The sequence below is a fragment of the Nannobrachium achirus genome (assembly GCF_963921795.1).
Source record: "Nannobrachium achirus genome assembly, chromosome: 5".
NCBI lineage: Eukaryota > Metazoa > Chordata > Actinopteri > Myctophiformes > Myctophidae > Nannobrachium > Nannobrachium achirus.
This window is the reverse complement of record NC_137814.1, coordinates 42,674,542-42,691,443: the sequence shown is the minus strand read 5'-3', so window position 1 is coordinate 42,691,443 and position 16,902 is coordinate 42,674,542. Positions and strand designations below refer to the sequence as shown.

At 42.4% G+C, this 16,902-nt stretch overlaps 1 protein-coding gene across 1 annotated transcript; it reads left to right on the top strand.

Moving 5' to 3' along the window:
- Positions 1–5,478: 5,478 nt before the first annotated feature.
- LOC308285084 (kinesin-like protein KIF2C) lies at positions 5,479–15,950 on the top strand (the record flags this gene model as incomplete). Its single annotated transcript, XM_080725804.1, has 18 exons — positions 5,479–5,520; positions 6,125–6,173; positions 7,157–7,267; positions 7,664–7,761; positions 8,403–8,498; positions 8,953–9,007; positions 9,243–9,405; positions 9,767–9,857; positions 10,037–10,100; positions 10,762–10,853; positions 11,517–11,659; positions 12,035–12,248; positions 12,742–12,852; positions 13,366–13,433; positions 14,341–14,431; positions 14,519–14,587; positions 15,071–15,206; positions 15,871–15,950. The coding sequence occupies 18 exons, from the start codon at positions 5,479–5,481 to the stop codon at positions 15,948–15,950; spliced, it is 1,773 nt and encodes a 590-aa protein (XP_080581930.1).
- Positions 15,951–16,902: the final 952 nt, after the last annotated feature.

The window sequence follows — 16,902 nt, the reverse complement described above, 5'->3', positions numbered from 1 at the left end:
GGTCTCCCCGAACGCGTGAGTGTGTTCAAAGTGCAGACGCAGCGAGCCGTCTGCTCTCCAGCGCCAACTAGAGTTTGAAAATATCTGAAAATGTCACTCTTTGAACGGGTGGCTGCACTGGAAAGCCAACAGAAATAGATTTTACGCCTCTCCTGCTTAGCGGAGAGTGTGGTGTGATAGAGGAGGTCTCCCCGAACGCGTGAGTGTGTTCAAAGTGCCGACGCAGCGAGCCGTCTGCTCTCCAGCGCCAACTAGAGTTTGAAAATATCTGAAAATGTCACTTTTTGAACGGGTGGCTGCACTGGAAAGCCAACAGAAATAGATTTTACGCCTCTCCTGCTTAGCGGAGAGTGTGGCATGATAGAGGAGGTCTCCCCGAACGCGTGAGTGTGTTCAAAGTGCCGACGCAGCGAGCCGCCTGCTCTCCAGCGCCAACTAGAGTTTGAAAATGTCTGAAAATGTCACTTTTTTGAGCGGGTGGCTGCACTGGAAAGCCAACAGAAATAGATTTTATACCTCTCCCGCTTATCGGAGAGTGTGGCGTGATAGAGGAGGTCTCCCCGAACGCGTGAGTGTGTTCAAAGTGCCGACGCAGCGAGCCGTCTGCTCTCCAGCGCCAACTAGAGTTTGAAAATATCTGAAAATGTCACTTTTTGAACGGGTGGCTGCACTGGAAAGCCAACAGAAATAGATTTTACGCCTCTCCTGCTTAGCGGAGAGTGTGGTGTGATAGAGGAGGTCTCCCCGAACGCGTGAGTGTGTTCAAAGTGCCGACGCAGCGAGCCGTCTGCTCTCCAGCGCCAACTAGAGTTTGAAAATATCTGAAAATGTCACTTTTTGAACGGGTGGCTGCACTGGAAAGCCAACAGAAATAGATTTTACGCCTCTCCTGCTTAGCGGAGAGTGTGGTGTGATAGAGGAGGTCTCCCCGAACGCGTGAGTGTGTTCAAAGTGCCGACGCAGCGAGCCGTCTGCTCTCCAGCGCCAACTAGAGTTTGAAAATATCTGAAAATGTCACTTTTTGAACGGGTGGCTGCACTGGAAAGCCAACAGAAATAGATTTTACGCCTCTCCTGCTTAGCGGAGAGTGTGGCATGATAGAGGAGGTCTCCCCGAACGCGTGAGTGTGTTCAAAGTGCCGACGCAGCGAGCCGCCTGCTCTCCAGCGCTAACTAGAGTTTGAAAATGTCTGAAAATGTCACTTTTTTGAGCGGGTGGCTGCACTGGAAAGCCAACAGAAATAGATTTTATACCTCTCCCGCTTATCGGAGAGTGTGGCGTGATAGAGGAGGTCTCCCCGAACGCGTGCGTGTGTTCAAAGTGCAGACGCAGCGAGCCGTCTGCTCTCCAGCGCCAACTAGAGTTTGAAAATATCTGAAAATGTCACTTTTTGAACGGGTGGCTGCACTGGAAAGCCAACAGAAATAGATTTTACGCCTCTCCTGCTTATGAAAACTCCATCAGCTTTCATCTCTGCTCGCATTCCCACAATATACTCCTCTTCCTGATCACTTCCTGAATTAACGTTTGCTTCTTTCTTCCTTTTCTTTTTATTTCCGCTCTTATCCTTTCCATCATCATCTTGTAATTCCTCTGAAGAATCCATCTCCTCTGTTTCAGAATGCGGCTTGTAGCCGGCGAGCATTCTCCTCTCGCTGTGCATTGTGGGCCAATGGCTGATGTTCTTTGCAAAGCCTCTAGTTACTTCCGGAGAACACGCGCTGTGATTGGCCAGAAGTATGATCCGGGACAAGGCGGATACGGATTCAGATGCAGATTACGTCATTTTGGCGCGAGATCCGGTCCACGGTAAGGATCGCAGTTTACATAGAGAGGGCTTTACAGGCTGAAATTCACGGAGCGGATCTTCTAAAACTTTTGTGATTTAATAGTTAGGACAATTTTAAGATTTTTTTTATAAAAAAAGTTACATAGTACAACTTTAATATTCTGGATAAACATTTAGCCAATCAGGAAGCAGCATTCTCGGGCGTCACCATTATAGAGCATCGCAGTTGAAGCCCCACCCCGTCCTCACTCTGGTGTCGGAAGGGTTTTCCGCATTCATTTCTTCCATAGACATTTCATAAAGTATTTATTTAAACGTTTTTAAGCCTTGGACAAAGCCACCTCGGCTGGAGAGGGATCGTGTCAATATTCACATTTTTTTGAATGCAAAATTAGAAAGCTGAAAAAAAGGGCAGGGTACAAGACTGTGTACATCATTATTTTTAAAATTGCGGAAACTACACTCCCAGAATGCATAGCGAATGTTGTTGTTGTTTCCTGAAATAAAGCCCTTAAATCACGCTCAGTTTAGTTATCCAGGCCAGCATACGGCCTGAAATGTAGTGATTGTCATCTCTGTGGACGCTCTTATCGTCATCCTTAACATAGTGGATCATATTTGTAAAAGAAAGACGATCGCTCACGCAGTTCTGCTGACGTGCAATAATCCGCCGGGAAGACAGGGGGCAGAAGCTACTTCCGCGGTAACCGCAAGATACATGAAAGAAGAAGAAGCTAGACCAATCGCGTCTGGCGTATACGCAAGGCTGTCCCTGTTCCAGTCTCCCCCAAGCCCCCTGTGATTGGCTGAACCGGACGTAGGGAGCGCTCGGTTGTAGTCACTTGGACCGCGCGAGGTGCACCAAAACCCAATTATCATTGCGTTTATCGTGCGCTTGCCCAGGCCTTCCGGCCTGGGCATAAATATAATGATTGCATTCACCACGGCTTCGTAACTCGCGCGGCCGCGCGGCCCTGGCCCGCTCTTCGCGGCCACTCGCGCCTGCGGCGCTCGGGGGCGAAGAGCAGGACCAAGGTCCGCTGGCCTTCGCGCCGCTTGCAATGTCGTGGACAATAACTGAGCGTCGTGGACAATAACTGTGACATCTAACCATAAAACGAGCGCTCCCTTCATAGACAAGCTTGCGAATAGCTTCCTCGCAGACCAATCACAGACGTCGATTTCACCGGATGTACATGTTTAGCAGTATGGGAAATGCAGTTCTTCTCCGTGCGATCTTGATTAAAACGTGTTTTTACTAAAACTAGAGTGATTGCATACATACTCGGGGGTTCTACAGGAGCATATAGAACCATTTTACAACCACCAGCCTAGTGGTAGCAGTGTACATTGAATTGCTACGACTTTGTGGCTGATAATGAAAAACGCTATGGTGAAAATGAATGGGTTGTTTACTTCCGACACCGCACTGCGATGCTCTATAGAGTAAGTCCATTGAGCTCAATGGGGGAGTGGTGCTAGCTTGAGGATTGGTCGAGCTTCACATGACGTTTTGGCTATCTAGGCAATAAATATGCAACCACACTTGCAATTTTCAATTTAGTTAATACTGGTGCTAGCAGACAGCGCAAGTACTGCATTTGGTGTTTCTGTGTTTATGCCCGTAGCCAACAGGGAGCAGCGTTCCCTGATTGACTATGCCCGTAGCAGATCAGGAGCATGAATGAATGAATAAAAATGGCCCAATATCAATAGGGCCTACTAGAACCACAACACATAAAATAGAACAGTAGGCCATAGTTTGTATCGCAGAAATAATCTACAGTAAAAAAATAATAATAATTTCAAGGTAGTGGATATCCAGCCACTGGAATGAAATTGAACGCTGCCCTTAGAACGCATTCCAATGAATGACTATACGCAGTGTTGTGTTGTGTTCTACCTGTAACACAGGTATACGCTGTATGCTGTATGCAGATTTTTTTTTTTGGAAAAAGTGTCTGCCCTCGTGAACCTTTCAAAGTAGCGTATCTGATAGGCATTATGCACTGCTGTCTGCCCTGGCCACACGAATAGCCGCGGATCATAGATTATAGCATGCCCTCGAAAAAAGTCTAGAACACACCACTGACTATAAGTCACATCTGCTTGGAAGGCATGTGTAGCCATGTAGTCTGTCTGTCTATATGAGATACTTAAATGGTTTCCTGTGGAAATAAGCTTAGTCTTTTCATGGATCTCCTTTTAGTAGACCTAGTACCAGTGAACTGTACCGTCATGAAACTGTACCTTTTCCTATGCAAACTTCTAATAAAGTCTTCAATCAATCAATCAATGAATGTGATCAAATGAGGGCCTATGTAAAAATGTTCCGACACTACCACCGTGTGGTGATGCACGATATTGCACAATTAGTCTACTGCTTGATTGAATGTACTGCAAAACAATACTTTATGCTTATGTTGATTTTTCCAATTAAATCATTAATTCCGTAGCCTAAGTGGTTTGCATCGGCACCAGTGTGTCTTTATACATGAATGTTTTTGACATTCATCCCTTGCAGGGACCACCGTCTGTGGGTGGAGGAGGGCGGTGGGCTCTGCCGGAGCCCTTAATTGATCCCTTTGAACTTAAAAGTGGTTGTGCACTGAGTTGATTGACTGGGCCATAAAAGTGTCAAACTCGTTCTGTGCTCGTGTGTACACACAGATCAGAAAGGTTACCTAGTTTCCCTTTAAAAGTGTCTTGTACCTTATGCAACCGCACCCAGTTTGCCCCTGTCAAACATCCTGATGACAACTTCCTGTCATTCGACCAATCAGGTGTTCCAACTGCTGATAAAAAGCCAAAGAGGAATTATGCAATCAATCAGGTGTTTTCAATCAGGGCAGCAGATTGTTACTCTTGCAGTGTTTTTAGTGCAGAACTCTCTCGCAGAAATGGAAGCACATAATGTCGGACGTCTGCTTGGCCAAACTGTGCAGATCAGCAGAAGTGATGGTGAGTGCATCACATAGGTTTTCATCTTTTGCTCTATATCCCCATTATATAATAATTTCTAGAGTGTTTATCAGGACTGTCCAGCTCTCAGTAAACATACAGCTCCATCTCAATTGTGTACCGCAGAAAACTTAACTTTCTGTAATTCTGTAAAATAATATATTCTAGATGCATGCAGTGAAATATTCAACACTTTTTTTATATTTGGATTTTTTTTATGGCATAGTGCTCATGAAAATCTAAAAGTCCATATATCAAAATATTACAATATTATACAAGACCACTCAAAACAATTAGAGAAATGTCAACCTTCTGAGGGAAAAATACGTTCTCTTTAACTGTTAAGCCAAATGTTTGCACTATTCCTCAGTAGCAGCATACCACCAGCCCTTCCCAATTCCCATGTAGTCTCACACCTGAAGCTGATTCTCAATAATACAGGCTTATTCTATGTATGCAAACCATGCACTGCCCCTATCCAAAACACTTGAACTCAACCAGAGCTTACTTGCCATAGACTATTTCTGAGTTTACATCATACATATGAATACCAATTGCATAATTAACAATTTGTGGTCTAGGTACGCCTTGTGTGTTCCCTTATTTTAAATGTTAATGTATGAAATATAATATATGCAATGAAACATGACCATTTCATGAATCTATTGTAACCAGGCCGAGTTCATTCTTCGGTGGTGTCATCGGTGGATGAAGCCAAAGGTGCAGTTATGGTGGAGTGGACTGAGAGGAATGTAACCAAAAGGAAGGAGGTGAGTGTCAAAGCCATGCTGTCTGTCTTTATATTGCAACAATATAGCCCATCATGTTCACACTTAAGTAACCATACTGCCTGTCATGTCCACTAACCATACGGCTAATTGTCATAGGCTAAGGCTACAGTATGAAGTCATTAACTCGATGTTTCCTCTTGGTTTGGTCTTAAGTGTTTATGGATTTGTTGAAGTTAGCCAGGTCAACGGTCCTCATTTATTCACCTTTGCTTGACAAAATGTTTCACAGCAACCCCGCCTAACCTCTACCCATGTTTATATATAATTCACAGGTTGATTTTGAAGAACTTTGTGCCATCAATGAGGAACTCCTACGTCACCTCACTATTTTGGTCAAAACTCCCACACAAGACAAGGCAAGTGTGAACATGTTTCCATGCAATCAAGATTTTGAAGATTTTTGGTGTCTGTCCTGCACTGATGTCCCTAGCCTTGAAAAGTGAGTCAGTAACCTGAGATGAAATCTCTGATGCTAGGAACAAAACAGAGGGTGTTCCTTTTTATTTGACGATGGTTAGCCAGATTTGATTTATCATGATAACTGTCAACTATTACATTTTGTCAATCGTTTGTCTCTTTGCAGAAATACTCTACTCGCCTGCGATCATCCAGGATTCCTGCTCCTCCAACTAGTATGTAATCTGGTTAAGACTACATTTCTGATCCACATCTATTTGGAGTTATGTTGCCTGAGTCATTGTGTAGCTCATGGTGATAAGATATGATCACCATACACAATGGCTTAGGCAACATGATCAAACCCTATCAATGATATACCTGCTTTTCAATTGATGACCTGCTCTCCAAATGTGATTGATTACATTGAGGGTTGGTTGCTGTCTGGCAGCTACGGCTTTGTTTCCCTTTCCAAGTGCATGCTGTAGATGACTTTGAACTTCACTTGTACACAATGCGGGAAAAAATACTTTACTACAATTATCATAACTCTAGTTGCGGTTTCACTTGCATTTCTTCACTTTATGCTTAGTTGCCAGGCCTCCGGCAAGGCAGACGTGTATGTATGTGGCGCCACTTCAAGCTGCATTCCCGGAGCCAACTCCTTCAAACCCTGTCCCACCCCCCATTTTACCTGGTTGGTATTTACCATTTACCCCCACTTCCCCATGTATTGCTAATGCAGGGGTTTTCAACCCCTTTCTGTTCTGACCCCTTCTGTCTCAAAGGTTCAAATGAAGTACCCCATTGTTTCATTTTGTTGTGAGCTTGTAGATCTGCTATAATCCCAGAATCTGTTATATGGATGCGGTTGAAGTTATCAATTTGAATAAGGTAACTGGGATACCGGGTAAACGTCAAACTGGGCGTGTTGCTATCTTAAAAAAAAAATGCATTTGTGGCCAAGCAAAATGCTGTTTAAATAACTCATGTTATGATGCCTGTGTGAAGCCAGATCAGATCTCTGCCTATTGATGCATCTGGGAATTTTTAGGGACTAGAATTTTTTTTTTTTTCTATTTAAAATTGTTTTTTTTTTTCATAACTAATAGTTTTGGCCCATACAACGAAGACGTCACACGACATACCAATAGGCAGTGCACTCTGATGATCTGCCTACATGAGATTAACATGCATCTCTCTCTATATATCTCCTTAGTTGCCTCCAAAAAGGTGAGGAAGGACAGAAAGCCGGCAACCTATCTTCCCCTTGAGGAGGCCAAGGAGAATGAAGAGGTCCAGGGCAATGTCAACGTGCCTGCAGCTAGAGGTCAGAGGATTGATGCTACCAAAAGTTTAGACGGTTTGACTGGTGTTCTGAGCTCTACTAAGGCCCTGGTTAGACTGGCAGCCAAATCCAGACTAAATTTGAATCTGATTGATTTGAAATCTGAACATAGTCACATGGACTCGGATTTTTACAAATCCGACTTGAGACGCGTTCAGAGGTTTCAAATGCGATTCAAATCAGATTTCTAAAGATGTGTCAAATGCTCCAACCTGCTCTGAAAGTAAAATCAATTTGACTGACAATCGGTAGCAGAGCCACAACTGACTACAAACCGTTAATATTTGTTTACTAGCAAAGGACCAGACCCACATTTTGGTTGAACTTCCCTTTTTTATTTTAGCAAACAGTAATGTTGCTTATTTCTTATGTACACAGGCCCAAGAGCATCCATGGCGCCAAAGCATAAGGCTGAACCCAATAAAAGGCTTTCTGGTGTTGCGAAGCCCTTGGACGCTCCAACCAAGAGGGGGAAGGTGAGATTTGCCCTGTATCAATGAATTTGAAATTGATGAACACTGTTCCAGTCTGTCTATATTAAAGGAGTAGTTCACCACTTTTCAACCTGTCTTCATATAATAGGTCCTCACTAATGTTCATGATAAAATATCACAATTTTTTTCTACTCAGTCCAAGTCTCCTAGGAGAGCTGTGGGAAGTTCAGAATCCATCGTCTTGTGACATCATCATTTTCCCAAAAAATTTTTTTATCAATATTTTTTTTTTAAATATTTAGATTTTTATTATAGCGAAAACAATGGCTTCCACTTTAAAATTGCAACTTTTCAGGAATAGAGAGCCTGCAGTTTCTATAAACTGGATTGGCAATCGATGATGTCACAAGACTATGGGTTTCTGACCTGCCCACAGCCCTCCTCTGAGAAAAAAATAAAAATAAATTTGAGTGAGGACCAATTATATGAACATAGGTTGAAAAGTGGTGGAGTGCCCCTTTAAGTATTGAGAGAGCCTGAGGCCCTGTTAGAACTGATACGTAATACTGTGTACATACCCGTGTGCATTTTGCCACCACATAGTACATTAATGGTATGCTTGTACAAATCTAGTTCTTATAGCCTGGCTAAAATTTGGTTTAATTCCGATTTGTTTCCCGCAGTTTGGAGAGGTCCATCGGCCCAACCAGAAGTTCTATGAAATGATCGAGGAGTTCAGAGAGACCCTGGACATGAACCCTTCCTCAGTCATGGAAGAAGTAAGAACTACAATTTTGTACCCCAAACCTTTATGGATTATTGTAGCATAACCCATAATTGCTAATGGGAGCCGTACTTATTAGGGAGGTATTGTGAAAACATGCAATAACAGTGTTTACTATTGTGATGACGATGTGATGGTTTTAATAACTTGACTTGGGTTTACTGCTTACATGGATCCCAGACAATTAATTGGTGTATGCGCATGCTGAAAAATAAGAAAGAAATTGATGATTATAATTCCATTCTAACATGGTTTCATAAATTCATTATTGCTGGCAGCTGTACGTAGCCAGGTGCAAAATGTGTATACATTTTTACGCCTGAATTGATTTTCAATATACTTTTGTAGCCCTACCTAGTGTGTCAGATTAGCACATTATTTGTGATGGATCTTATAGCTGATCAGTTTCTCAAATGTAATTTTATATATATATATATATATTTGTGCAGGCTGAAGATCAAAAGTTATGCGTCTGCATTCGCAAACGGCCATTCAACAACAAAGGTAATATCTTCAAAGAAGTACTGTGATGTCAAACCATGTCATCAGTTCTGCAAGGAATCAAATATACAGTAATGAATGTACTGTCTGTAGGGCATCTTAGTGCTCCCATGTTACACACCTTGGCTTTACCACTTAAATCCTATACTTAAATCCTAGACTGTATTCCCTTGATTATATTGTGAGGTTTCCACCCAACAGAGGCGATTTCATTTTCCATGATGTGTCATGTTCCCAGAACTGGCTAGAAGAGAGATAGATGTGGTCTCTGTGCTCGGCAATGGAACTGTGCTCGTCCACGAAACCAAGTCTAAGGTGGACCTCACAAAGTACTTGGAGAATCAGGAGTTCCACTTCGACTACTCCTTCGATGAGAGTGTTACTAATGACATGGTCTACAGGTAATGACATCGCCTACTTCTTTATGCCCGTCAGTGGTTCTCAAACAATTTTACTTCAAGTACCTCCAATTTGCTGTTACTCCATTGTTACACTTCTTCCCGACAAAATTGCCCTGGGATTAAACTGTTTTAAGAGACTCGTGCTCCGTATGACTGCATATGTTAACAGAACTTGCATTGGTCTGAATTACATTCAGCAGAAATGCAAGCTATCGCTACATTGTAGCGCAGTGTGCTGAATGGTTTCAGCTAAGATGTGTAGTGTAGAAAACATAGGCCTATACAGCGCTTGGGAATCCGGTCAATTAAGTATAAGTGGTTAAAAGAACAGGATTAATTTATGGGTGTTTTTCACTCATAGGTTCACTGCCAAACCCCTGGTTCGGTCAATCTTTGAAGGTGCCATGGCAACGTGCTTTGCTTATGGACAAACCGGCAGTGGAAAGACTCATGTAAGTGGGCAGCGTGTTCACAGTGCATACAATGCATGATCTTGTGTTCTCCAGCACTATGGGTTGAATCTCTGAGGCTAACCTGATTCTAATGCATTAGTTAAAATGACTTTTGAGCCTATCCTGATACTAATGCATAGTTAAAATGATCTTATGATGTAATTTCACTTGTTTTTCAGACGATGGGAGGTGACTTCTCTGGGAAGCGACAGAACAGCACTAAAGGCATCTATGCCTTGGCAGGTAAGCCCTACTCGTCCAACTTCATACCAAAAACCATGGTTTTTGACCCCATTGATTAATGGTCTGAGACGCCATGATTGATTTCACTCACATGATTTGTATAGAAGGCATGTCATCCACCAGCATTGTGCCATTTACAACCATGCAACGCATGAATGCTTGTAGATGGCCCATTTCTGGTTATTTGGGGATTAAGACTAGCAATAAAATACATGTTCAATCTTCCATAAAATCCTAATCTCTTTTACAATGTACAGTATATAAATAATATTTTTTAAAGCAAAGGTGAGGCTTTCTTCGACTAGTTAGCTATATGATATGGCAACCAAACATCATTGTACATATTGTGATATTTGATTATGAAATCAGATTCGATTTTTGGGCAACAAAAACAACAATTTCCGTGGTGAAATGTTATATTTGCTTTAATCCATGCAACCCCCAGTAGGCTAGTGGGTTATTTTAAAACTCTTTATTTTGTTGCCTGGGATCCTACATGCTTATTGTATAGACACGCTCAAACACATTGTGAACTGTTATCCAGATAATTTGTAAAATGTTAAAGCTGCATGACCACCAGAAATCAATCAACAAAATATTAAATTCCTCCCTGTTGCCCAGTAGTGTTGTCTAATAGTATATATTTCCCCCCCTTGCACAGCCCAGGATGTGTTCACCCTCATTAACAGCCGGAGGTACGCCTGCCTGAATCTCTCTCCGTATGTCGCCTTCTTTGAGATCTATAACGGCAAGGTATGACAACTATTATTTATCTAAAACTACACTGGTACCTGTTGGGCAGAATAGTCACTGTTGACGTCCATATTAATAGTTGGATACATGTAGAATGACTTGCATTTTCAACCTAATCTTCATATATTATATATGTATACGTCTTCAATAATGCTCATTAATAAGATGGCACAATTTCCGGGTCTCATTGGTGAGCTAGTAAAAAAATCTGCCAACGGAGGTTCCAAGATGATAAAAACTATCATTCTCTTCTGGAAAGTTGGCATGCTGAAATGGAAGCCTTATTTTTGCAAAAACTCCAATCCACTCTGTCTGGAGTGGATACTACATGTTTTTGAAATGACCAAACCTGCCTACTGATGTCATTGGTTTCTGAACTGTCCAGAGCCCTTATGAGACTCGATGTAGACAGGGTTAAATGGTCCTTAAGTCATACGATGGTTTGTGTGGACAAAAAAAAACACATTATACGAGATCGGCTTGTAGATCTATTTTAGCAATGTTATATATAAGCTTTTTTTTTGCCTAATGACATGGCCTAAATAGGGATGCCAGGTTGAAAGTGGTTCATGTATTCTATACTAATTGATGGGGTGTGTGTTCCAAATGAACCAACATAAGTGTTCTAGTAGGCTTAGAGTGAACTTGTGTTTGTCATTTCAGGTCTATGACTTATTGAACAACAAGGCCCAGCTGCGTGTTCTGGAGGATGAGCGGCATGAGGTTCAGGTGGTCGGCCTGCAGGAAGTAGGCGTGTCCGCAGCCGAGGACGTCATCAAGATCATAGAAATTGGAAGCGCTTGCAGGTACAGATTAATGCTGTCAAGTAGGGCTGTATGGACAAAACAAAATGTCACCAATGCATAGGTTGTCCATAATGGATCAGTTGTGCCATTTTGGAAAACCTTTGATTTCACCAAAGTCCTCTATTGATATTGTGACATGTCGGGCAAAACGTAAAAAGAACTCTGGTTAAAAATGGACCATCTACAAGTTGGCAATGGGTGGCATTGTGACATTGGTAGCTGGACCTATTGGCTATTAGAGAATAGCCTATGCATATGGATATTGGCTTTTAAAGAATATAAAATACGTTATCCTCGACTACAGATGGTTTAAGGCAAGCCCTCTAAATGTCTCTCTTGCTCTGTCCCACCTGTTCCCTTCGGTCACTCCTATAGGACGTCTGGCCAGACGTCTGCCAACGCCAACTCCTCCCGCTCCCATGCCATCCTCCAGATTGTCCTGCGAAACAACAACCGCGCCAAGACCTTGCACGGAAAGTTCTCTCTGATCGACCTGGCGGGAAACGAGCGAGGCAATGACGTCAGCTGCAACGACCGCGCCACTATGGTGGAGACCAATGAGATCAACCGCAGCCTGCTGGCCCTGAAGGTAAAACTGGCTGCACACTGGTGACCCATGAGCTCCTGTGTCTCTGATGCAGTGGTGAAACACAACTAGGTACTGTGCTTGAATACATTTCTTCTTTTTTTTTTACATGTTCTTCAGTTGTGCATTTCCCACTTTTTTCACTATTTATCAGCTTTATTTACTGGTGGTTAATGTAAGTTTTATATAAGAATCTAAATATGCAAAAGAACTAGTAAGTAAAATGTTGAATACAAGATGGTATTGCTACTTTTAAAATCCTCATCCATAACTGCTCTGAAGATGCAACCCTCTGATTAAAAGCAAACTGTGACATCTAGAGGTAGTGATTGGTGGTTACCATGAATCTGTGCTCCAAAATGTAACATTGACCCACTGAATATCTCACTCACATAAATGACTGGAGGGGGAGAAAAGTGCAACTAATAAATTAATATTTGGGTTATTTGTGTGGTCTGGGCTCTTGGTGAATAACATGTTGCTCTCACTCCCACAGGAGTGCATTCGCTCTCTGGGAAGGAATGGTGACCATGTGCCGTTCAGACTGAGCACCCTGACCAAGGTGCTCAGAGACTCCTTCATCGGTGAAAAGTCCAGGACATGTATGGTACGTATAGAACAATTAAAATGCCTCCTGTATGATATTTATACGTAGAACAATTAAAATACCTCCTGTACATGTTACAGTAAGTTTGAAGAACCAGTACAATTGAAAAAGGAGCGCTCGTTTTCTAGTGCAGCCCAATCCACTAGTCCCTTTGAGTGGCAGTTGCAAAAGCAGTCCCCACAACAATATTTACTATTCTGTCCCCCTGGTTTACAACTTCACTCGGCCTTGTCTCAACGTGGCTCATTGTCAATAGAAAGCGAGCGCTCCTTTTTCAATTGTACTGGTTCTTCAAACATACATGGGACAATTAAAATGCCTCCTGGTATCGAGCATATCTCCCAATAAATGGGTTAAGAAATCAAGGCAACCTTAAAGCAATAACATGCATGACAATGTCTAACATGACCATGCAACACGTCGGACCATGCAAATGAAATGATGTTGATCAGTCATTTAACCAGGTATATTCAATGTGTATTATTTACCTCCACCCTGCCTCCTTCTCACCAGATCGCGCTGTTGTCTCCAGGCATGGCTTCCTGTGACTACACCATGAATACTCTGCGCTATGCGGACAGGTAGACCTTTTATTTCATGCGACTATACTATATGTTGAAAGAGCCATATTAGACCAAAAAAAAACCCAAACAAATCTGTCTGGAGCCGCAAAAAAATATAAAAGCCTTATATATCGCCCTTGTCGGGTGGAAACCTTGTATGTCCAAAACTTCATTTTGTATTTATCATTTAAAAAATGAACTAAACTAGTGAAAACAGCCGATCTACAAGCACACAACGGCGTTGTGTGCTTGTAGATCTGCTGTTTTCACTACTTTTGTGCGTCAGTCTTGTATGATGAAGCAGGGCTTTACTTTGCGAAAAAAAAACATACAAAGTGACGATAAAAAAATCGTTAAAACAAAAAATACATTCCCCCTATCTTTTTCCATTTTCATACATTTTTTAAAAAGCTCCAGGGAGCCACTAGGGCGGCGCTAAAGAGCCACATGCGGCTCTAGAGCCGCGGGTTGCTGACCCCTGGACTATACCATGAACATACTACACCAGTGGTGGGCCTTCTTGTATTCTCTCCATTTGGAACTCCCTCTAGAAACCCTGAGGGTCCCTGGACCCCATTGAGAACCACTACACCGTGCACGACACGCAGCCATTTTATTTCAGAGCGCACATATAATGAGCTCAAAATTACACCGCAAACGCCAGTTCCAATGTTAATTTTACTTTTGGTTCCAGTTTTATCCCCTTCCGTTTAATTTAAGTTCTTGAGTCAGTTCTAACACTTAGGATTTTACTGTGTAGAATCTGATTGGCAAAATCTAAAAGATGCATGGTGTCTACACTGAAGATTTAGATTTTTCCATTCCACACCTGCTTGGGATTGTTGGGAATGACCTGCTCTCTGTGAAGACCAGACAGCCATGCATACAGATAAGTCATTTCTTGAATGTGTTTTCTTGTTTTTAGGGTGAAGGAGCTGAACGGTCCCAAGGCCCAGCGACCCACCAAGGCAGCAGAGCCCATGGACAGCAGCTCATCAGAGGAGGAGGAGGAGGTGGTCAGATTGGACGCAGATCCCAAATAATCTGACTGAAATAAATTGTCTTACTCGTCTCTGAACTCCTGTCATTCTTTTCCTCTGCAGGACTCAATCCAGTCCGACCCCTTCGCCCTGGTGGCAGAGCTAGAGGACAAGGTCCAGGGCGAGCTACAGGTAAAACCTCCCTTAATAAAGAACTAACATAACATGTCCTGGATACGTTTTAATATACAATCAGTGTTTAATGCTTCTCGTTGTGTCTGCTATATTGGAATTTGACCACTTAAATCCTATATGACCGGATCACTCACGAGTGTATGATTGATCCCCTCTTTTCCCCTCACCATTTCTCTCCCAAAAGGGCCAAATAGCCAAGCTCACAACGCAGCATGGTGTGTTGTGAGCTTGTAGATTTATTTTGGGGGACGCCTGTGTCCGGAATAGGGATGCCTAATGGTTCATGAGGTTAAAAGTGTTACAGAAGGGGTGCCCACTGGCTTGGCGGGTCCTGGTGCGTATCACATATAGCGGTAGGCTCTAATGCAGCCTGACGATGTGTTTGAATCCCGACGACTTTTGCTGTTGCAGCAAACAGCAAAAGTCTGTTTCGCTCCTGTCTGTTTCGCTCCTGTCTTAATTTTTGTTTTTGTTTTCCAGAGAGCTGGTGAAGTGTTCCAGGGAGCCAGCGAGGTTCTGGAACCGATGAGACTCATCTCGTATGACGTGGAGTCTGCCCTCCCTGATCTGCTGGAGTATTCCAGACGTGTGCAGGAATATTCCTGCAGTCTGCAAGGTTGGTGTTTACGATACTTGAACGTGACTGAACGGCACCACTGATCTGGTTTCTGCCTAACAACAATAAGGTGTATCAACATTATCACACACCACATCAGCATTGGATTACTGAATGCCATTTCTTTTCCTACTCTTTGAATGTGTCTGTCTTGTCCTTTTTGAGCCGTGATAACCGCTCCTACATCTGGCTTTTTCTGTATGCATGTCCCACATTAGGCTCATTGGCCAAGTTTTGCGGGACGCATAGGCTACACGGAGCTGGATTTTTCAGATATCCCGGTTTTTCAGATATCTACATTAGAAAAATATCTAGGTCTAAAATAATCTGATTCCCCAGACCTCCACTAGGGGGACAAGTGCACACACAGTAAAGTCTTCAGAGATATCCGGGTTCCATGTCTACACGGATCCAGTGAATCGGATATTTTTCAATGTCTTCACTTATTTATCCACTTAAAAAAAATATCCAGTTTCACAGCCGAAATATCCAGCTTCGTGTGGCTGCGAGCCCCAACAGCACAAAAAAAATGTCTAGCTTCAGAAATATCCAGCTCTGTGTAGCTGGCACCTTAATGAAATGAACTCTGACTCATTACTTTTGATGCTCTAGTTAGTATGATAAACTAGGACGTTAATTAGTCTTTTCCTGTGTCACCGTGTAGCTGCTGTGGAGTCTCTGCAGGCTGCTGTGGCGGAGGAGAGGACGTCACGTCAGCCTAAAGCAACAGGCTCCCGCCGCTGAGCAGCCCTGGAGAACACCTGTGTCTTTGAATTGAATTTTGACGTTTTAAATGGTTTTAAATTATATTTTGTATTAAAGTTTTGATACTATAATTTCTTGAGTCATGGTTTTGTTTTAACTTTGGAGTTGTCCTTCCCTTGCCTGAGAAATTATTCTTATAGGTTAAAAAAAAAAACGTATTGGACTTTAAGCCAAGATGGTGGTATCCTATGTCCTAGTTGCCCTATGGGCTTTAGGTACTTATTTGAACTGCTGGTGTAGAGGATAAAAGAGGGGCCATAGCAGTGGCAGCCTTTGGTGGTCTTACAGATAGAAAATCCATTATTTTCCCCATGGAGATTTTCAAGTCTTTATATAATATCACTCTAGACTCCTGGTGGATCATGTCCATAATGCATGTGATTCTGTGTCAAATTTGAAAACTGCCCAAAAGGTGTGTAATTTAATTCAATATACTGACAAGGAATCAAATGTTGTGGTCCTGATTTATCAGGCACCTGGATGCTACAGTATGTTTAGAGACAAGTCTGTAGAGGTTAAGTGGAAAGGAGAATTGCCTTCACCATTCTAATTATTTTCAATTAAATATTTGGTCCATAACGTAATGGCTATGCCATAGCTCTATCCTCGCCTGCAGTCCTAGCTGTGTGGCTGGCAGTTCAGTCCTTTTTTCTTAGTGTTTTTTATACAATGTTTCATGGAGGTCTAACTTAGACCAAACTTGATTTTCCTTTCACACTTTATCCAGAATTGTCAACTAAATGACACCTAAGGTACTTAGTTGGACTCTAAGGACACTTGGACTTTCTGTGCTTGGTACTTTGTACTGTTATTGGCCTACTAATTAATTTTTCTTTTTTCTTAAGCAAGTAGGCCTACTTCTAACAAGAGTACAAATTTGACAAATTACTAAATTACAAGTGGACGTCTATTTGACCAGAAAAGTCACTGC